This window comes from Bufo bufo, chromosome 2 (genome assembly GCF_905171765.1).
Source record: "Bufo bufo chromosome 2, aBufBuf1.1, whole genome shotgun sequence".
Lineage (NCBI taxonomy): Eukaryota > Metazoa > Chordata > Amphibia > Anura > Bufonidae > Bufo > Bufo bufo.
In genome coordinates, this window is record NC_053390.1 from 52,678,015 (window position 1) to 52,702,212 (window position 24,198).

Sequence of the window (24,198 nt, forward strand, 5' to 3'; positions counted from 1 at the left end):
ACACACAGATATCCCCCTAAAATAGCTAAAACTAAAAACAAACTAAAAACTACTTCCAACAATATTCAGCTTTGATATTAATGAGTTTTTTGGGTTCATTGAGAACATGGTTGTTGTTCAATAATAAAATTAATCCTCAAAAATACAACTTGCCTAATAATTCTGCACTCCCTGTATATGCTTAAAGGGGTATTCCGGTAGGATACACAGAATAGGGGATAACTATCAGATCGGTGGGGGTCCTACCGCTGGGATCACGAGAATGGGGACCCTGAACCCCCTGCAGGTTTCTGCTGCTCCCCTGAAATGACCGGAGGGGCCAGTCACACATGAATGCGGCCACTCCATTCATTTCTATGGGAATTCTGGAGATAGGGGGGCGCTATACTCGGCTATCTCCGGAACTCCCCCAGAAATGAATGGAGCCGCCGCATGCATGTGCGATTGGCCGCTCCGGTCATTTCAGGGGAGCAGCAGGGGGGCCGCATGGGGTACAGGACCCCCGTTCTTGTAATCGGTGACGGTCCCTGCAGTAGGACCCCCACCGGTCTGATAGTTATCCCCTACCCTGCACGGGTGGGCCGCTTAAGACAAGCACACAGCTGCGGGGAACAATGCGCAGGCACCGGTACCCCGACAATACAGCGCATGTGCAAAATTTCAAGCTGGATTCCTACATGAAATTAGAACGGAGGCCATCAATCAAATGTTTGCGAGCTTGACTTCAAGCCAGAAAACTGCTGCCCCTTTGACTTCAAGAACTTCATTCACATACGGCCTGCAGGAGAATGAAACATTTTTTTCTGCGATTAGGAGCATCAGGGAGCAAGGAAAAAATCTAATTTAGAAACACGATGAGAACATTTTTAGCTGACAGTTTCCCTTTAAGCTCTATTTCTCTGATAGCAGCTTGTGAGTTGTGAGACTTGTGAGCCGGCGCAGTGTCGTGAAGTGCCGACAACTTCCCATCGTGTTTGTCTTTGATTGCCTCAAGTAATGCCTTCATTCTTGTAGCATAGGTGTCTCCAGCAATTGTTGTCTTGTGTGGCATGAATTCTAGTAATAAAATGCCTTCTGTATCCCAAAAAACTGTTGCCCTGATCTTTCCAGCTGATTGCTGCACATTAAATTTCTATGGAGTTAGTGACCCCTTGTGTTTCTACTGCATGGACTCTTGTTTGGTCTTAGGATCATGGTGGTGGACCCATTTTTCATCAAGAGAAGTCTCCTGGATTTTTTCTAAGCATGTCTAAATTCTCTTGGCTAAATTGCTGGCGACAAGTTTTTTGCTCAGGCGTCAACCTTCGTGGCACCCACCGGGAACTGACCTTTGACATCATCAGAACATCATGAATGATACCGGATACTGTGCCAACTGAAATGCCTAATTCATTAGCTATAACGCTGACTTTGACCCAACGATCTTCCAAAATCATTTAATGCCAATTCCCTCTGAAGATGCTTTGACAGGTCACCCTGAACAGGGGTCATCTTCAATTAGTTCCCTACCCCATTTAAACTGCTTGGCCCAAATCTTTACTTGGTAGTAGGAAGGTGCATCATCACCATCCTTTCATGGTTTTCTTTAGGCTTCTTTTCCCCCTTTGTAAGGAATTTAATCACGGAACGAAGCTCCGAATCCTCACAATCTTTGTAGACCTGCACTGTACTGCACTTGCCATCCTGTCACTTCCAGTGCATTCATCAGACTGAACTGTGTGTGTTGCATGTCCAGAAATGTCTCAACCTGCACAGACAAGCTCAGCTCTCTAGCACTGACAGAACATGCCGGGGTAGATAACTTATTGAACACCCCTCGTAGGAGCATCGGGGGGATTTCCGTTACACCTAGAGGCTCTGCTCTCTCTGCTTCATAAGAAATGATTAAAAATTATTATTTAGACATTGGGTAACATTGTTATTAGATTATTTTATGTATGGAGCTGTTATCTGGTCACGGTATCTTGGTATTGTCTGAGCACTGTATGGCAGCAGTTGTTCAAGGACATGCCCCATCTCGTTAAGTTACTGCTTTCTTTCGGTGACCCTTTATGGCTGTTTTTCCCCAGTGGCCTGCTTGCAAATCTGGAAGGAAATTCTGCAAGGTATGGGCTATGTGCGATCAAAGCCTTTAAACGAAGCAGGTTAAATAATTCCGATCACAACATTGTTACATTATGTGTTATCTCACACTGTGATCGTGCTCGTTCTTAAGTTTTTCATTCTCATCTGCATTGAATACACTGAGCTGAGAATCGGCACCACTAGCTTATTGACCCACGTGTGGCCTAAATTATTACATTACAATATTAGTTTATAATTTCATCCACGTTCCAGAATATGAACAATGGACGGAGAATGCAGCTTGTTTTTGTCTCCTCTTGATTTCATTAAATATCAAATTCCAAGGGAGAAGCTAAAAGCAGAGAAAACATTTGTGCAAGAATTTAGAAAAGCAAGGCGTCAGGATGAATCCTATCCCCCGTAAACCATAAAGGTCAAGACCCCCCAAAAAACAAGACATCACCAGTAAGATATAAACCAAATTGTCTAGTTCAGTTATATCTGTGGCTAGGAAATTCATTGGACAACCAGTATGTCCACCAGCAAGAGCAAGGTTAATAATTGCCCACTCTCCCAGAGTGTCCGAGAGACCTCCTGGCACAGTATGGAGGGCAGCTTTCTCCCAAAAAGCCGCCCTGCATGTACTATAACTGTATGTGGTGAAAGGTTTCAGGGTCCCGATGTCCAAAGTTTCTTGAGGGTGTTGGTTTCTCCGAAGGGGTGTGGCAATTGAAGAAAAAAGGGTGATACTCTCACACCACTCTGGAGGAAGCCTTTGGAAGGTGACAAGTATGAGGTACGTGTAGGCCTGTGATTTACTCCATCTTTGGCAAGGTGATTATGGAGCTTGTCTAGTTCGTCATGGCCCCCAAAGTCCATGGGCCCTGACGACAGCGACATGCAGTACACATATATATGGTATACATACCTAAGCAATATGGCTTCTCTCTGTTCTTGTGTCTCTCCCGGTCGTACTGGTACCCAGGGTAACATGTGCACAGAACCCGACCAAAGTTATCTGTACACTGCTGTTCACACGGGGCCTCTGAGCAAACATCATAATCTGTAACGAGACCAAAAACACATATCAAAGAACAGAAATCAGACAGGCAGTCATATGTACAGACTAAGAAAAGCAGTCACATTGTATCCATCATGGTAACCATTCCTTGTCGCCAGGTTACGTTACGTTGTATCACTGTAGGTTGTATCTAAAGTTCCTGCTAAAAAGAGAGATCGGAGCTGCCGTCCAGTGACAGATGATCCTTCCACTGTGAAAGTGAATAGAAACTACAAAAACACCCCCCAACATGTAGAAGTACGATGTGAACACCACAATAGTGTCCTTCATACCCTCTTTTTTAAGCATTTATAAACCGTTTTTTTTTTTTTTGTTCTAAAAGCAATGAATTTAAAGTTTTAGTTTTTTTTCTACCATGGAGATTTTTTTTATTTTGTAACATTTGGTTTTTTGTAACATTATTTTTGCAACATTTTTTCCTATAGAGAAGCCTTAGGCTCCTTTCACATCACCGTTCCTCCTTTCCGTTGAGGAGCGGGAGAACGGAAAGGACGGATTCTGCAGATAACTGAGACCTAACTGAGCGGACACCGAACGGACCCCCATTATAGTCTATGGGGTCTTTAGGCTCCGATACGCTCAGTTAGGTCTCCGTTATCTGTAGAATCCGTCCTTTCCGTTCTCCTGCTCCTCAACGGAGCCGGAGAACGGAAAGTTGAAACGGTGATGTGAAAGCAGCCTTAGAGACAAAATGGCATATGACAGAAACGCCAATGACCCCCAAAAAATACACCACAAAAACTGCACAAACCAAAATGCAGTAGTGTTTTATACATTTCAGTATTATCTTTAACATGACATCTGACTGCAGAGTTTTTGGCCAAGGAAAAACACCATGGCAAAGGGGGTGTTTTTCCACAAAAATGCTGTGTGCGTGAAATCAAGAAAAGGCTGATGTCACACAGTTTTTTTCTGGCATTTTTTAAGACTTTTGCAGTTTGTGTACAGGAACATATGTGACAATAACCACAATTGTTGAGAACATCTGGAAGCGAGTGTCGGTCCTTCATTGCTACTATTACATGGGATGCCGATCCTAGGTTGCGAGCACCACGAGGTTTTACCTATGGGACAAAATATTTTGCAGTTTGTGGTGATTTTTTTGGGCTGCTGTTTTTTTTGCAGCTTTTGTCAGATAACGGCAGCTCCAGATGTTACATGAAAGTCTGTGGGAAATGTTAAACGCAGGTGTTTTTATGTCGTGCTGTTTTTCACCTTTGATGTGCACTTTTAGAGTCAATGGCATTTTTTTTAAACTACAGCATGCTCTGGGTCTGGCGGTTTTTCTCCCACAGTCCCCCATTGTTTTTATTTTACACCTCGCATGACTTTTAATCCAAACAACTCTTTGGAGGAAGTGACATTACAAGAAATGCAGGTCCTAAAACACAGTATATTGGAAAAAATCCTCAAAAAAAGCTAAGGAAACTGATTAAGGGCTCATGCACACAAACGTATTTTCTTTCCGTGTCCATTCCGTTTTTTTTGTGGACCGTATACGGAACCATTCATTTCAATGGGTCCGCAAAAAAAACGGAAGGTACTCCGTGTGCATTCCGTTTCCGTATGTCCGTATTTCCGTTCTGCAAAAAAATAGAACATGTCCTATTATTGTCCGCATTACGGACAAGGATTAGGACTGTTCTGTTAGGGGCCAGCTGTTCCGTTCTGCAAAATACGTCATCCGTATTTTTTAAAGATCCGTTTTTTGCGGACTGCAAAATACATACGGTCGTGTGAATGAGCCCTTAGACAGGTTTTAAGGCATTTTTGGTTTGGCCCAGGATCAAAACTGTGTGTGAAGGAGTCCATACTGAAGCTTTTGGAAAAGGTCAGTGTTATGCCCATCTATTTAAGGTGGTCTACCTGCTGGCTGAAACTGCCAATGTCTGCACGACCGGACAAACATCTAATGGGTATTGTGGCGGACTGGTGTCCTGACCCAGGCAACATATGTCAGGTGGGGAATTAGGATTAGGCTACATTCAGATGACCGTAGTGATTTGAGGTCTGCAAAACACGGATAGCGGCCTGTGTGCGTTGTGTGTTCCGCAATTTGCCAACTGCACATGGTCGGCACTATGATAGAAATGCCTATTCTTGTCCAAGAATAGGACATGGTACATCTTTTTTTGTGGGGCCGCGGAATGGAACTACAGGTGCGGACAGCACACTGTGTGCTGTCCGAATCTTTTGCGGCCCCATTGAAATGAATGGGTCCGTACGCGTTCCGCAAAATTGCAGAATAGATGCGAACCCATTCATACGGTCGTATGAATGAGCCCTTGGGATGTTGAATTTCCACATGTCTGATCTTTGGTTCTGTGTGTCTGCCAGCATCTTATTCCAGGCTTTCTATGCACATGCATTCTCAGCCAAGCCAAGAGTGCATGTGTAGGCGGAGGGTGCGTCAAGTGGAATAGCTGTCTAAAACACAACATTATATTTTACTAAAATATGTGACTTTTTTTAGCAAATTATGAAAACTCGGTGTGGCTTCATAGAAGGGGCGGGACCTCCTTTGGCCTGACAGATTTATTATGATTTATGCCAGATAATTAGCGCAAATTATAGCTGAAATCTACACCAGCCCATAGATAGCATAACTTCAGTTTGCCCCACCTTGGTAAGCCCCATTACTTCCCCCTACCGGGCTTCCCCTAGCCATAGCGTAAAACTGTACAATTCTGACTCCCTACAGCCACCAATAGGGGGAGCTCACTGCATACTAATACATAGTTCAGTGAGACTGATATAAACGTATATGCATTGAGCTCCCCCTAGTGGTGACTATCAGAATGTTATCATTACACCCTATGGCTTGGTGAAACGAGAAACAGGGGATTAGGGGCTCTGTATCAGAAAAAAAAGGCCTCCGATCGCTATCGAGATATATTAAGGAATTAATCAGACCAGAATTTGGCTTCATTCACAGTAAATTTGATATCTGCAGCGCTCAGCCCCTTCACATATGTTTTCTCTGCGCAGGGTTAAGTATTGTACGAGTTTGACGTTTTTCTTCTAAACCACCTACTGGGACCCGGGATGTTAAAATCAGCTTTTCACGCTGGAAAATATTTTCGTTCTTAAATAAAGAGTCTTAGAAAACCAAACCCTAACCTTTCAATTTATTTTCCCAAGTCTGTGAAAATCAGCAACCTGCTCCGGGGGTGAAACACATGGCGGGGCGGCAGGGTCCGGGCAGAGGGACGCGCGCGCTGAAGGGCCTGTCATCACGGCGAGTCAGCGAGAGAGGCAAGACTTGATTTTTAGCCGTTCTCTCCGATGCCAAGTGAAGCGGTTCTCGCCGCTCTGCTTCGGATGATCTACCGCTCGACACTTCGAGGAGTCTGATGCGAGCTGGCAACGGATTTTAATATGTTAGTTATGACTCAGCTGGGGACGGGATGCCAAAAGATCCGGTAATCTGCGGGAAGATTTTAACACCTTCATCTCGCTGCTAAGCCCCGGGGCGACCTGGGAGACCACTTAGAACACGAAGACCATGGAAGAAAACCATCGGCTGCCAGATGGACGTTAAGAAATCTGTAGGGGTTCCTCGCTATACGGATCTGCCAGCAGTGACCTAGGTCGGAACAAATGGACTACCTCCGGGAGGAAAGGACTGACAGATTACAATTTAATTGCAATATTTTCTCCTTGTTGAAAGAGCAGTTCCCCCTTAAAGGAGGCGGACGAGCTCAGAAATAATATGGCTGTTTGCTTTCAGAAACAGCTCCACCCTTGTGCATAGGCTGTGTGCGGTATTACAGCTCAGATCCATTTAAAGGGGTTTTCCTTGGTCATCAGTACGTGATCGGTGGGGGTCCGACACCCGGCGCCCCCCGCCGATCAGCTGTTTGAGAAGGCAGTGGCGATCGGTCACATGGCCTAGGAGCAGCTCAGCCCCATAGAAGTGAATAGGGCTGAGCTGTAATACCAAACCCAGCCACTATACGATGTACGGCACTGTGCTCGATGGGCAGGAATCGGCAGGGTCCAGCGGATAGGTCATCCGTATGAAGATCTCGGAAAACCCTTTTAAGTCAATGTAGTTGCAATACCAAACATTTGCTGAGCTATATTCTGACACATGTGTGGTGTGTCACTGTGTATCTAAGCCTATATGGCTTTCGGGAGTCTTGGAAAGCTGGGTGACAACAAAAGTGACTGCAACGATAGAGTTCACGCAGCCTCCTGAAACGTCATATCTGCTGAGCTTTGCGGTGATACATGGAAATGAAGAAGGTCACTCTACAGTATATCGAAGCCAATATGCCATTCAGGGGTCTCGGAAAGTTGGGTGACTAACCATCTGGTCACCATGACGGAGTTGACGCAGCTTTCTGAGACTACATATAGTATACAGTGATATAGGGAAAGTAAGATACGCCATTGGACGGTGCATCTAAGCACTCATGCTGTTGGAAAGCTGGGTGACAACCAAAGTGACTGCCGCTATGGAGTTCACACAGGTTTCTGCTATGGGAAGGGGCATGTATAACTGAATATCGGTAATATGGCATAGGAAAGCTGGGTGACTAACAGCCGGCACAACAGCTTTCGGAGACTACATATAGTATTCAGTGGTACAGGGAAAGTTAGATAAGCCATTAGATAGTGTATCTAAGCACTTTTTTCTGTGGAGTCCTGGAAAGCTGGGTGAGAAACTAAAAAGGGATTCCCAGTATAAAAATCACATGGTTTTCCGGGGCCCTATAACTGCTTAGTTATGCAGCGATCACAGAATAGCAATGAAATTCTGCCCCTCAGGAGTTTGGGAAAGCTGGATGATCACCTTCTGTAAGGCTACTTTCACACTTGCGTTGCTGTTTTCCGGTATTGAGATCCAGCAGAGGATCTCAATATCGGAAGAAAACGTTTCCGTTTGGTCCTCATGCATTCTGAATGGAAAGAGATCCGTTCAGGAGGAATCAGGACGTCTTCCGTTCCGGCAGCTTTCCGTTTGGCGACCGGACAGAAAAATCACTGCAAGCTGCGGTTTTGTGTGCGGTCATAAAAACGGGAAAAAAACTCCGCAGACGTCATTGTTACAGCTTAGAAGACGGGAGATGATGATTTAATATCACCGGGGTGTAGGTTGATATAGACTGAGCCAGGGAAACTCAAGACACTGATTTCCTATTAATAAATGTAAGTTTTCACTCTCTAGATTTTCTAGCTTTACTTTGCATTTCAATTTATTTCATATCTGCTTGCTGTCTGTGAATGGAAACTCTCCTGTTTACATCCACAGACCTAACCTAAAGTGCTGCTCCCAGCTAGAGAGGTACAAGATACAGTGTATCCGGTCAGGAGTCTCAGGACAATTCCTTGTGAGCTTAATGGGGTATTCCCACTCTGGAAATTCATGGCATACTGCCACCTCTAAGAACCTACCCCTATCTCCAGAACAGGACCCTCCATTCACTGCGCAGCCACCCTCCATTCACTGCTGGAGCGCTGGATCAGCTATTTCCAGCAGTCCCATAGCGGTGAATGGAGAAGCGGCTGCGCATGCGCGGTCTGCTCTCCTTCACTTCGAGGGTCCCGTTTTCTAGGTGGGATCCGCACCTATCTGACATCGATGGCATATCTTAGCCATAGGACATCAATGTCCTTTAACAGCTTGGGGCTACGTGGTCCTAGCTCTTACCAGCGCTGACACACTGTAGCAAACCTACAGATGTGTGATGCTGGCAAGCTCTGTTTGGACCATAGAAGATGTGCCTAGACTGGACGCAACTGTGGCAAATGCTCAGCTGTTAGACACAACAGACGTAAGCAATACGGTTTCAATTCACTGCCAGCAAACACAGATCTTGACAATGGTAAGGGATTGAAAATATATTAGAAAGCTACAGAATTTCTGGTGACAGCGGAGGGTTTCTGAGCCGATTTTGCCAGGTGCACATTTTTGGACGCTGCAGGGACATGTAGGATTACGTGGCACCCATGGATCTCCGCCCGGCTACTGGAGAGGGTCCTGAGCGGCAGATCCACCTCTAAGATTTATTTATGTAAGGCTGGACCGCTAATTTAAAATGAAGAACTGGAAGTATAAAAACAAGCGTAAAAAAAGTTGTCAGCCAGGTTTAAAGTTGTCATAAGCATTTAAAGGGACAGCGTACCTTTATAAATAGAAGCCACGTTTGGCCATATGTTTCTCCTGATAATTCCCCTTACGGGCGGCCATGAAAGTGATCTATGGACATCTCAAGTCAGCGAGAGGCCTTCTTTGCATGTGGCCCTCTGCTCTGAATAATGACCGCCCTTCCCCCATAATATCCATATGCTCTTAATGTAAAGGAAACGATAAGCTCTGGGAATGTGACTTACCCTCCGGGATGCATTGTCCGAGGACGAACTTAAATCCTTTGCAGCATTTTTTCCTGCAAAACATAAAAGTGAAGAGAATTTTTACCAACTCGACAGGAGAGGACGACTCACAGCGTTTAGGGGGAGATTTATCCAAACTGGTGTAAAGTAGAACTGGCTTAGTTACCCATAGCAACCAATCAGATTCCTCCTTTCATTTTCCAAAGGAGCTGTGAAAAATGAAAGGTGGAATCTGATTGGTTGCTATGGGAAACTAAGCCAGTTCTACTTTACACCAGTTTGGATAAATCTCCCTCATGGTGTTTTAAAGGCTATGGACACCTTTGGGGACATTTTTTTTATTATTGCATTTTACTCATTTTGGGCTAAAAATCTTTTTTTTTTTCAATTAGTCTTTATTAAAAATATTAAACCCTTCTGTCACAAAGGGTTAACTTTTTTTCTAGCTGTGTGACTGGTACTTTCACTTTCACTTTGTTCCTAATAAACCTTATCTCTAAATTACTAAAAGGTCATCAACACTTATTTAAGCCACATTCTTATCAGTAAGATTGAGCTATAATGAGTGTTTATAAGGTCAGAGATAAAGGAGCCATCAGTCGAGCTGCCTGACGGAACAGAGTGAAAATTAATGTCTCTTAGGCTGGGTTCACACTTGAGCGTTTTACAGCGCGTTTGAACGCGCTGAAAAACGCCCTTTGCTCAATCAAGTTCTTGAGCTTCTTTGGGGCGTTTTGACGCGCGTTTGTGGCCATAGGACACTGCAGTCAATCACACAAACGCGCGTCTACTATTGCAAAAAACGTGCATAAAAACGCGCGACAAAAACGCGCGTTAAATGCGCATATAAAATGCGCTCAAGTGTGAACCCAGCCTTAGGGCTTGTTCACACGACCGTATGGCTTTTTCAGTGTTTTGCGGACCGTTTTTCACGGATACGTTGTTCCGTTTTTTTTTTCTGTTTCTGTTCCGTTTTTCCGTTCTGTTTTTCCATATGGCATTAACCGTATACAGTTATTACATAGAAAAAATTAGGCTGGGCATAAAATTTTCAATAGATGGTTCCGCAAAAACGGAACGGATACGGAGAACATACGAATGCATTTCCGTATGTGTTCCGTTTTTTTTTGCGGACCCATTGACTTGAATAGAGCCACGGAACGTGATTTGCGGGCAATAATAGGACAAGACTCAAAATGTAGCGGAACGGAAATGCGGACATATGGAAACGGAATGCTCACGGAGTACATTCCGTTTTTTCTGCGGACCCATAGAAATGAGTGGTTCCGTATACGGAACGCAAAAAACGCTCGTGTGAACGAGCCCTTAAAGTGACCACTTGCATTCTCCATGTAATACCAATTTGTGAGCATCTACTTTTATGACTCTATGTTGTGCAATTCTTCTATTATTCCTATTAAAAGTTAATACATAAATTGCCATCAGTCTGCATTAAAACTCCATCTGGGTGTATGTCTCTGCACAATCCGACACTGGCAGCACTGGCTGGATAGTGTACGCCTCCCAACTGGTAAGTTTGGTAACCCCCAGCTGAATCTTTTTTGGAGACTGATGGCAATTCATTCATACACTTCCAGTAGGAATAACAGAGGAATTGCACAACATAAAGTCATAAAAATAGATGCTCCAGAATTGTAATTTTAAGGGGGATGCAAGTAGTGACTAAAACAGACCAGTCAGGAGAGGGGACAGGTTCTCTCTAGACACAGCTGTATCTTTGGCCTATGTATTGTTTTACAAAAGTAGATTGGACCCATGGCAAGAGAACGGATCAGACCCTCTCCCCAAAACAACCATGTGAATAAACCTATAAGCAAATAAACCAACACACTCATTAAAGGGATAGTCCAGAATTAAAAAAAAAACAAAAAAAAAAAAAACAAACATGGCTGCTTACTTCCAGCAACAGTGCCACACCTGTCCAAGGTTGAGTCTGGTATTGCAGCTCAGCTCTATTGAAGTGAATAAGGCTGAGCTGCAATACCACATGCAACCTGTGTATGGGTGTGGCGCTATATTCAGAAGAAAGCAGCCATCTTTTTCTAATCCTGTGCAACGTACTCAACGGGGAAACTCTGGACAGTAATTAGCAAATTTATTTTTCTTTGCACTGATATTGAACATTCATCCGGCTGTTAAAGCTACGTGACTATGAATATTCATTCTGAAATGTTTTGTCCAGGCAGGTTGCTTGGAAATGCTGTTGATTCTGCTGGTTGGTATCCTCCTATGTGAGAGGGTCCATCTGGACACGTAAGTACGAGGAGCAGCAGCTGACGAGGAGCCCCGTGGCCAGGCCAAACACGAAACTCATTGGAATGCAGAGCGCTGAGCTAAGGTAACAGTATGAGGAGTCCAATTCTCTTATCATCGGGGAAAATGAAACACTTGTGGAGGAGACGGCATGTTCAGGGCTTAATGTGACAGAGCCACATTAAAGGAAAACAGCTCTCGGTTATTTTTACAACCCCTGAAGCTTTTTCTTCCAGATGATCAAAGATTCCAGCGTTGGCCTCATGAAAGCCTGGAACAAATCCTACAAGCATCTATTTTATAAGCTTAGCACAGGAGATATACTGGGCGCCTAAATCAAGTCCTTAGGCCGGTCTACAGCTGGAATTTCTATGCAGAAACAGAAGAATGGATCCAAAAGTAATAGCAGGGGTGCGGCCTGGCCACAGTAACCGCGTCTGCACCCATCAGGTGAAGCGAATAACATTGATCATCATCAGCAAGGGGTGGGATGTATTAGGCAGTAAAGGAACAGTCAGTTGTGTGGAAAGCAGGAAAAATGGGCAAGCGTAAGGATCTCAACAACTTTGTCTCAAACTGGACTACACTTCTCTCTACACCCTTTTACCAACCTCAGCCCAATTCCATACTTGCCAACTTTGCAGACTAATAGGCTGTAACTTAACGTGAATTCAAAAGATTTGAGAATGAATAAACGTAAGCAGGCTAAGTGAATAAATATAATTACTAATTGTGATTAAATATACGATAACACAAACCAATCACATACAGAATAATAAAAAGTAAATAAACATCACTAGCCTAAATATGGGGTAGGGATTAGGTCGATCATGCTGTAACACATGGTTGTCTACCACGTTACAACCCAGGGTGCACAAGAGATATGGCAAATCAATACTTACATCCTACCTAAGGCCCTGCCCTGGGAATGCTCCAACCACTTATCTGTATCTGTTACATAAGCCCCACCCATTTTAACCCAATTTTGCAGGAACTGTCTTGGCAAAAATAACGTAATTTGAGTAATCAGTTTCAAAGCCCAAAATTGTCATCCAAAATAAGAGAAAATGAAGATTTAAGAAAAATAAGTGGAAAACTAAGACAGATAAAACAAGTCCTTACATATAACAGTCAGGAATAGCTGCCAACTAGCAACTAATACAGCGAGGTTACCAGAGAAGTGGCCTTGAATGGTTGAATCTGAGTCTGGGACATTGTATGTTGAGTCTAGTTTGAACTTACGATGGGTCAGAAAAGACTGCTGTATGTTGAAAATATTGTATCCTGAGGCCATTGTATCTTGAGGGACCACTGTATTTCCTTGCATAGGTTAAGGGTGAAGAATACATCATCCATCAGATCCCAAAACCCCGATTTTGCCTGCGTTCATCGGACTATGTCTTAGAGGATTCACCGCTGCACCCAGCACCGCACTAGTACTTACCAATGGTGGTCCAAGGAAGAAAAACCGGTAACCAGCGATAGAGAGACTGTAGTACACATTTCTGGAAAGGTTTCAAGGAAGAGGGATGGGACAAGGGGAGCTAGCTGAGGATAGGACAGGCCAAAGGTCTTGCCACCTTATACAAAACAAAGGAGAAGATAGGAGCAAATGGGCATTGGTCTCTTCTGACCTGGGAAGGAAATGTATGGTGGCTTGACCCATGGGTCCTCCTCTTCTTTATGTGCTCCCCTTTTCTCCCTAAAATTAAAGGAGCTTCCTTAGCATAGGTCATTAATATCAATTTAATGTGGTTTCCACTTCCGACTCTCTCGGTGATCACCTGACTGAAGAAACACTGTCTCACCTTCATCGCTTACCAGGCACAGTGCCATACAATTGATAGTGGCAGTGCCTGGTATTACAGCTCAGTAGCAAATGTATGGCACTATGCCTAGAAAACAGAAGGACACTCATAGCCCGCCAACAATGAGGATAAGGATAGGCCACCTATATTATCTTCCCAGGTTTTATCACACACTTGATGTTCAAAGGCCGCACTCACAGAATGCAGTTTACTTTTTTTTCACATCCTAGAAGATAAAAAGAGCAGCAATCTCTCTGAACCTTCCACTTTATTCTAAGATCTGATTTCTATTACTTACTAAGCCCGACGAGGCCTTTCATTTAAACATAAACCATCTACAAATCACTTCCTACAAAAAGGTCTGCTACGCAGGTGACACCCATATGGTGAAGCCATGCCAAAAAGCCACACGGTCTGCCAGGACACATTCATTACTGTTCAGAGAAGAAGACATCTGTGTAGATGGAATGTCCCTACTGCTTCCAACCTGAGACATCACTTAGTTCAACTTTATAAAGCAACCTGTTAAACTTTCATATTTGTCATTTTGAGTCCAGACCAAGAAACTAGATCTGAGCTGGGATATCTCGCTGTCAATCTCCAAAGGTTGGAAATGCTCCAAAACTTAGACATGACCAAATAATATGACTTCATGACCTTATTTACCTGCACCTGCTTGAGCAGATTTTTATATTTCTCCCCACAAAAAGTTGGGAAAATGTGTACGGAATATGTGATCATTTAGAGCCGCCCAGAGCTGCTGTTCATAGTAGGTCTCCGCCATTGCTTATAGAGGAGCCCCCTATGAAATTGATTCTGTATACCCATTTTTTTTAGTTCTTTACCCTCCTTTTATAATATAGAATACTGACCAAAACAAACAAGTGGGAAAAAATAATCTGTTCAAAATAAAAACATAAATTACATTTAATTTATCTACATCTGTTCTTGATTAAAATGTCATCTTAAGGTCAAGTTATTCTGTGTTTTTTTTTGTGAGGGTTTGGATTAAAAAATTTAGAAAACTAAATGTTAAAACAAAAAAGCAAAATAATGGGCCAAAAAGATAATAAAGCTGAGATGTGTGAAATTATAGTATGTGTAACAAAAGTGGATGCGGATCTGCTTTGCCACACGAAGAGACTTGACTTAGGGCTACTCCAAAGGGCGTTATCTAGGCAGCCCCTACCTCTTGAAGTAGTCTCTGTCATGTGGCTGAGGAACCACAGGGGTGAAGAGGAACTAGTGCGATATACCTAGGGTTCAGGCAAAACTATAGTCCAGGGAAGAGCCAAGGTCAAGATAGGTAGAGTATGTTAAATCCAGCAATAAGGCCAAAGGTCAGGGCCAGCATCACAGGGTAAATACGAGGTCGGGAAAGGGAGATCAGAATTTAGTACAGTGCACCTTTACAGAGAACTAGCAAGCTAGAAACACTATTGCTCAAGCACCCTCCTACAGCGAATGCTGCCTTAAATGCTCTACAGAGGTCAGCCATAGGCTGGGACTGATTTGGGTGTGCAAGTGCTGGCCATTTTACAGGCAGATAGAGTGTGCACACCCCAAATGCAGCAGGAGGCACAGCAGGGGGAGGAGAAGAAGGGTTCAGCTGGCGTGGAGTGGGCGAGGGGTGCTACTCTGATGGCTGTGGCCCCTGGGAAGAAGCAGAGAAGTAATGATGTGTCTGGACCACTGGAGGTCAGGAATGGCAGACAGGGTGAGTATTCCAGTGGCTGTGCCTGCTCATTCCAGCGGCAGGAGAGAATAGACAATAGACAAATAATTAAAAATGTAATATAAGTTATGGAAAAGGATAATAAAATCAATCCATGGCCAGAACAAAATAACAGAATAGAATAATAACATCTTTACCAATGCATGCATAGTACCCATTCTGGCACAGATGCCAGGGCCTACTGGGCTTGGGGAGCCTATGGTGATCCGGTTAAATATGCCCTATAATTATGAAGTTAAGGGTGTAGACAAGGAGCTCACTGTGTTGCCTAAGTGTCCAAATATGCAACCGGGCCCCATCTACCATATGCCATTTATAATACTGATGTCTTATGTGCAATAGGGGCTTTTGGGCCCCTTCTATCATCTGGGCCCAATGGCTATTGTAACCTGTACACCCTACGCACCTGACCTGGAGCCACCCTGGTGATGCCAGACTTCTCCCTCCTCAGTTCTACTAAGTATCCTCTAAAAACAGCTGCACCCATCACAATAGTCTCTTTTTAGCAGGACAGTCCCCACTTATTACCCAATTTGATCAATAGTTTCTACATTTGCGACAACGCCTAAGAAATCGTCAGTCTCAGGCCTCATGCACATGACCGTATTTTTGGTCAGCGCCCTATCTGCCAAATGCGAACAGAACACACACGTGATCCAGGTGCTCTCCGCATCTGTGCCACAAATTATAGAACATGTGCTATCCTTGTCCGTTTTGAAGACAAGAATAGGTATTTCTACTATTAGGCCTGCGAGAAATACGGCATGCACGCGGCCGGTATCCGTATTTTGCGGAGTGTAAAAAGTATAAGTAATGCCCAACCTATTTCACAAAGACATTTGTTACATTTATTGTAATATGTCACAGGTCCAGCTAGTTAGGGATGGTTCTAATTAGCTCTTTGTTAATTTGAATATCAACTCTAAGTCATACTTTATGGAAATTTCCATGGCATCAGATAACTCAGGGCTGTCTGTCAAGTTGGACTTTGTTATTGTTATGCCTTCTATGTGGAAACATACTGTACGAATAAATATTTGGCACCAGAAGGTTTTTAGGCATCATAAATATGTATTACATCATGATCTGTTCAAGTTCAAGCAATGTCTCCTCTCTACCACATTTCTAAGGCAGTTTTTATTTTATTTTTCTAAGTGATGGAAATCTGTTTTGGTCATGCATGAGGAGTTCCATAATGTGACATAATAGCAGAAATATGACACATCGAAATGTAGGGGTCTCAGTCCAAAGATAGACAGGATGGATAGTAGATAGATAGATAGAAAGAAAGATAGAACGATAAGATGGAAAGATAGATATGAGATATATAGATACATAGATGGATATGAGATATATAGATACATAGATAGATATGAGATAGATATTTTCACATCTCTGGCTATCCTCTCTGACAGGCTGTTCCAGCATAGAACAACCTGCCAGAGTTCTTCAGATCTGGCATTGCCGGATACTACTGCTTGTCTGCCATACCCCATTGACTATAATGGGGTCCGGCAGAGAACCAGCTGCTACCCGGCAAATGTGCCCGTAATTGGCCAAATACCACCGCACGCAACGTTTTTTTGTCTAGCGATCTATAACAGAACAGCCGGCCAGAGACATGAAAATAGCCATAGATAGATAGATATGAGATAGGTAGATAGATAGATAGATATGACAAAGGGGGATTGTCCCCGGAAAGGTTGTTCTTCAGCTGTGTACAATACTGCTGCTCCAGCTCTTGTGGATGTTGCTGTATGGAAAACGATGACTGAGAGCACATGGATTGTAATGCACGAAGACACAGCAGTCTGAACATGGTAAAAAGGAATATGTAATGCATCACTAAATGTTATCTTTTTATGGAATATCAAATGGATTTATGAATAATGGAACTGTTTAATCTATTTTGGTCCATGGAATACACTTGTGAACGAGCAATAGGTGGCTGGTGTAGCTGTGGTGTATAAGGACCTTGCCACATTTCCTATTTTTCATGATGGTTAGAGACTGGCTGTCATCCACTGCACCCAGAAAGTAGAGCAGAATCTACTTCCTAACCTTCACTTACTCACTCAGAAGCAGCACCAGGATAATGGAGGACATTACAGAAAGGTACTGACCTGTATGGTTGTGAATAAAGCACTTAGGAAGTATGTTTCTATACTTATGTAGCTGCAGCAGTCTGTTTGTCTGTGTGTTCTCCTGCTCACTCCTTCTCCCTCCCCTCTCCATAGATTTGCACTGACATGTGTAATATGATCCTTCTGTGTAGCTGGTCCATCTTGGATGAGATTAAAGGGGTTTTCCAAGATTTTTAAACTGGTGAGTAACCCCCATTGTTCAGTATCTAATTGGTGGGGGTCCCACACCCAGGACCTGCATCGATCAGCTGTTTGAGAAGTCATCGGCACTCGCTGTATCACTGTAGCCTTCTCTAAGCTCACTGAGCACAGCACCGTACATTGTATAGTGACTATGCTTGGTATAGCAGCCCAGTCCCATTTTCTTCACTGGGGCTGAGCTGCATCTAGGCCATGTGACCGAGGAACATGACATCACATGGCCTAGGCAAAGCTGCGAGAAGTGAGGGCCGGTGGAATTCGATCCGAATTTCTGGATAAATTCGATTCGCCGTGAAGCCGAATTTCCTCGTGATTCGTGGCAACGAATCGATTTAACCTGAAATAGTGTAAAAAATAAAAAATAAAAAAATCATACTTACCTCCTCCATTTGCTCGCGACGGGCCGCCAGCCGCCATCTTGATTGAAGATCTCGGGCAAAATCCCGCACCCTCTACTTACAAAGAAATGCACTTCGTGACGAAATAATGAAACCCAAAGCAAATTTTTTTGTAAAATTTGGTGAAGCAGCAGAATCTAATTTTCTAAAACTTCACTCATCTCTAAATCTTATGTATACTGTCAGTAAATTTACTAACGCTCTGCCTCCATGATCATCAGTCATTGTGCATTAGTAGCAGATTACTTGGCGTACAGTAAGTAGATCCAGAATGCCTCCTCCTGGACATGACTTTATACCTACGTACAGTATATATAGATTGCTATGTGACATATATTTGAGGTTATGGAACCATTAGTAGCATCTGGTTAAAATTAAGTCTCAATAAAGTAAAATAAAGCCACCCTCAGGCAGGTGATATGTCTTTGATGATGGAAAAAAGCTTTTCTTGGGCTGTTTCATAATATCTGACCTTACACCATAGCACTGGGCCTGATGATAATGAGGCCTCTGAGGAATCTGTCATGGCAGACCTCACTTCATATGAAAGTCTGCCTTTGTTGTGGACAATTCAACATTCAGCCCAAAGACAATGTCTTCTATATGTTTACATGAGTATTTAGAATGTTATGTCTTGTAATATATATATATATATATATATACACACACACACACACACACACACACACACACTGTATACACACACATAGATTTATAGAATTTAACCTCCATAGAAAGAAATTGAAATTTGAAGAGGCAGAGCTTGCATTCCTGAGCTCCCGGGTGCATGTTGGTTGTCAGTGTAGCAATGCCAGCGCTGCCGTCTTGTATACTAATCCAAGATGGTCGGGAAGGCACATGGTGGTTGGGGAAGGGGGTATGGCTATGGTTTCAACTCTTAAACCTCTGGTATAGTAGGGAGTGCAGCTCTGTGTAATAACATTATAGATAGATAGATAGATAGATATGAGATATAAATATATATGCCTTTTGGCATGTTGTACTAGTTTTAAAAAAAAAAAAAAAAAACACTTACAAAAGAGATTGCTTTGTCGCCATGTTTTTCCATCCATAACTTTGTTACGCCGAGCTGTATGAGGACACATTTTTCTTGCGATGTGAGCTGTAACATAGTATATAAGGCCGAAAAAAATACATTTGTCCATCCAGTTCGGCCTGTTATCCCGCAAGTTGATCCAGAGGAAGCCAAAAAAAAAAACTGTGAGGTAGAAGCCAATTTTCCCCACTTGAGGAAAAAAACAATTCCTTCCCAACTCCAATAAGGCAATCAGAATAACTCCCTGGATCAGTGACCCCTCTCTAGTAGCTATATCCTGTAATATTATTACACTCCAGAAATACATCCAGGCCCCTCTTGAATTCCTTTATTGTACTCACCATCACCACCTCCTCAGGCAGAGAGCTCCATAGTCTCACTGCTCTAACCGTAAAGAATCCTCTGCTATGTTTGTGTACAAACCTTCTTTCCTCCAGACGCAGAGGATGTCCCCTCGTCACAGTCACAGTCCTGGGGATAAATAGATGATGGGATAGATCTCTGTACTGACCCCTGACATATTTATACATAGTAATTAGATCTCCCCTCAGTCGTCTTTTTTCTAAAGTGAATAACCCTAATGTTGATGATCTTTCAGGGTACTGTAGTCCACCCATTCCAGTTATTACTTTAGTTGCCCTCCTCTGGACCCTCTCCAGCTCTGCTATGTCTGCTTTGTTCACAGGAGCCCAGAACTGTTCACAGTCCTCCATGTGTGGTCTGACTAGGGATGTGTAAAGTGGTAGGACTATGTTCTCATCACGGGCATCTATGCTCCTTTTGATGCAACCCATTATCTTATTGGCCTTGGCAGCAGCTGCCTGACACTGGTTTCTACAGCTTAGTTTGCGGTTCACTAAAATTCCTAGTTCCTTTTCCATGTCAGTGTTACCGAGTGTTTTACCATTTAGTATGTACGGGTGACTTGCATTATTCCTTCCCATGTGCATAACCTTACATTTGTCAGTGTTAAACCTCATCTGCCACTTATCTGCCCAAGACTCCAATCTATCCAGATCCATCTGTAGCAGTATACTGTCCTCTGTAGTGTAGACATGTGTGTGTGTGTGTATATATATATATATATATATATATATATATATATACACACACACACACACACAGTATGCTGTCCTCTGTAGTAAATATATATATACAGTATACTATTCTCTTCCGTGTCAATTACTTTACACAGTTTAGTGTCATCTGCAAAAATTGATTCCAGTTCTTATTGATTCCATTTTGGGATACTTGGGATATTTTGATCTTTTTATTACATATTTTTGTGGAGGCAAGGTGACCAAAAAACAAAGGTGTTCATGGCATACACCATGCGGGTCTAATAATTAAATATTTTAACAGACTGGGTTGTTGTGAACATAGCAATACCGATTGTGTGTTTTCTTTTGTAGATAGATAATATATATATGAGATAGATATATAGATAGATAGATAGATCACATGTCTGTAAGTGGAAAAAGTATGTGAACCTTTGCTTCCAGTATCTGGTGTGACCCCGTGTACAGCAATAACTGCAGATAAATGTTCCTGGCAATTGTTGATTAGTCCTGCACATTGGCTTGGAGGAATATTAGCCCATTCCTCTTTACAAAACAGCTTCACTTCTTTTGTTGGTGGTTTCCTCCCATAAACTGCTCGCTTCAAGTTCTTTCACAATATTTCTATTGGATTAAGGTCAGGATTTTGACAACACATTCTAACACATTAACTTTATTCTTCTTTAATCATTCTTGGGTAGAACAATTTGTTGTCTTGCTGCACGACCCACGTTCCCTTGAGACTCAGCTCACGGACAGATGTCCTAACATTTTCCTTTAGAATTTTCTGGCATAATTCAGAATTCATTGTTCCATTAATGATGACAAGCCGTCCTGACCCAGATGCAGCAAAACAGGCCCAGACCATAATACTGCCACCACTGGGATGGGATATGGTTTCTATGCTGGGATGCAGTATTTTCCTTTTTCCAAATATACCACTTCAAATTAAAACCAAAAACATTGTTCCAATAGCCTTCTGACTTGTCCTGGGGATCTTTTAGCAAACCGCAGATGGGCAGCAATTTTCTTTTTGGAGAGCAGCGGCTTTCTCCTTGCAATTCTGTCATGCCCTCCTGATGTGTGAAATGGGGAAACAGCTCTCATTGTTTGAACACTGTTTGTGTGGATTAAGTTAAATGTTCTGGACTGATGTTCTGCTGTTGGGCCACAAGATGCCGCTGTTTCCTAGGCACAACTGACTGACTGCATATATATTTCCATATTCATGAGAGGTGTGGTTTTCAGAACATGGAGAAGAAGAGGAGGCAGCCATCTTAAGGAGCAGAGACTGAAGAGCTGTGTGTGCAGAGACACGGAAGGCACCTAGGTGCGAAAGCAGTGACCAGAGCTGCAGCTAAGTGAAGCTGATAGTGTCCAAGACCCTGATCCTGTCCAGAGGAAGGAATATCACTGCCAGGAACGCTGATGAGAGCAGAGGAACAAAGAAACATACACTGCGGGACCGCATGCTTGTTGGAGAGACATTTGTTCTATTCAGAGTCACCAGTGGATGCAATGCAGACCCGGGTCGGTAAGATCGTGCACGCACCTCATTACAGTGTTGGCACCTAGAGACTGAGACCAGGCCTGTAGTTAGCTAGTTAGGGTCTCCGTTTGTGTCAGGCCACAAGTGTTAATACTGTTCATTGCAAGGACTCCATAAACTTAAAGGGACATTTCACCTTGGAGAGCTGATAAATCCCCACAAACTCAAGCCAGGCTGGCGTTTTGCTCAGAAGGAATACTCAGGCACGTGTTACAGGACCAGTTATGGGAGGGGGAATACTGTAGATCTGTGTAAGCTGTTGTGCTGCACCGCAGGCGAGCCCGTACCACACACCTATACAGTGATTCTTGTTCTTTTAGGGTAAAAACAGGTAAGCCGTGGCATTTTAGTTGTGCCCGCCAGTAGGTAAATTACAGCATATTCCACCTGCATCCATCGGAGGGTGCCGTGCTGTGCAGCACAAGGGTCTCAGCCTTCGGGCTGGGTGTATGTAAATTTATCTTATGTTCCCAGCCTTTGTGGTTGTGTTCATTGCCACGTTTTTAGAAAAATTCTGTTTTGGCAAAAGCTGGTGGTGGAGTTGCTTTCCTTGTCCGTGACTTCGCTGTATCCTGGGGATACCACCCCGGTACACGACTTACAACTGATGAACATTAACGTTAGCTAATGTGAGAAAGGCCCTTAGTTGTTTAGAGGTCACCTTGGGTTCCTTTGTGACCTCGCAAACGATAATGTACTTTGCTCTTGACATGATCTTTGTTGGTTGACCACTCCTAGAGCAGGTAATAAAGGTCAAATAGAGTATGACCATTGCATCTAAAAAGCCACCACTCTTGATGGCCTCTGTCCCAGTGACCTTGAGATTCCAACTATTTTTATGAGTTCATTTTGCCACACATTACAGGGGAAAATGTAAAGTATATCAAGTACTGAAATGCTAAGTCAGATTAAATCAGCAGAATCCTGTCCAAAAATAGAAATGGCTTGAAGACAAGAAAAAGTATTTTGCATTAGCTCCAAGTAAAATGGGAAGTGAATGGTTAATTCACTGGGAAGTGAATGGTTAATTAAAAACATTTCATAGACCAAAAGGAATTGCTAAGAATCATGATCTGTCAAAGTTAACAGCTATATGTAATGATACAAAAGAGGCAGAAGTGCTTAAAAGGGTTATCTAATCTAAGACATTGATGGCATAATACTAGGATATGCCATCAATGCCCTCTGGGACCTGAACCTATCTTCCTAATGGTCCCCAGAGGTGAAGGAAAGTTTACTGCACAGACCCCCCCCCCCCCCCCCCCCATTGCTGAGAAGACTTATTTTTATTCGTATGCAAATAACATTACTGGAGCACCAAGCGGCCAACCAGAGCCCTTGGAGCACCAGTTATATCCCTTCAGCTTTAGTCCCTCACACCTTCCCTTTGATTGACAGGACTAGATATCTCGCCTAGCTCAGTGTTCTCGAACCTGCGCTGTCTCCCAGCCATGGTGCTTGTGCAGTAGATCTGCTGCTTTCTTAGCAGCACAGATTCCCACTTCACAAGCGCCAAGACCTGCCATCTCACGTCTGTGCTGTGTCTCCTGGTCTCAAAAAAATCCACTGCACAAGTGCCAAGACCAGGAGCCACAGCACATGTGCAAGATTACAGGTCTCAGTAGGTGCAGTATTTAACTCACTGAGGCTGATATCACTATTGGGCTCCATTCACACGTCTGCAAATGGGTCCGCATTCGTTCCGCAAATGCGGACCCATTCATTTTCTATGGGGACGGAATGGATGCGGACAGCACACAGTGTGCTGTCAGCATCCGCATTTGCGGAGCACGGCCCCGATCTTCAGATCCGCAGCTCCGCAAAAGATAGAACATGTCCTATTCTTGTCCTATGCAGCTTGCGGACAAGAATAGGCATTTCTATAGGGGTGCTGGGCGGGTGTGTTGCGGATCCGCAATTTGCGGGTCCGCAACACACCACGGACGTGTGAATGGAGCCTTATAAAGGGATCGGGATATCTGAGAGAGGGGCAAAAAATTGTAGCAGAATCTTCTATTAGATCTCCTAACTCCAAGGTAAATGATTTTTAAGAGCCCCCCTGACAGAGTGGAGAGGATGTCAGCAGTAAGTTTGTGTTGACGTCACTGATTATTTTGCCCTTCCTCTGATCCGTCAGAACAATAACCCCCCAAAAACCGAATCCTGTCTGTTGAGCATCCGCCTTCACTCAGTCAGCATTTGGTCAGTAATCCATCAGTATTGCTAAAGTAAAAAAAAACGAACAGAAAAAAATCTAAAACAGAGATGACACGTGAATGGAATATTTGCATGTCTTCTGTGTTTTGTACCCACTCCTGCTTTTGGCTACCAAATCATAAGCCAATACTGATGTGACCATACAGGCCTTACAGCTGCTACGCAGACAGGATCCGTTGTGTGTCTCATTTTTCCTTCCTTTTGACAGATCAGAAGGGTCAAATAAATGATGATGTCAACCAGGCCAAAAAGGCAAAATAGTGGCCCAGTCAT

General features: G+C 43.4%; 1 protein-coding gene across 1 annotated transcript in view; it reads right to left on the bottom strand.

Annotated features, from left to right (window-relative positions):
* CCBE1 (collagen and calcium binding EGF domains 1) overlaps positions 1 to 24,198 on the bottom strand; it is a 305,372-nt gene that overhangs the window by 43,697 nt on the left and 237,477 nt on the right. The window contains exons 3-4 of the mRNA XM_040421080.1: positions 9,485 to 9,537; positions 2,993 to 3,127 (exon numbers count right to left, since the gene is read on the bottom strand). Coding sequence (XP_040277014.1) covers positions 2,993 to 3,127; positions 9,485 to 9,537 — 188 coding nt within the window. The remainder of the gene's footprint in view (positions 1 to 2,992; positions 3,128 to 9,484; positions 9,538 to 24,198) is intronic.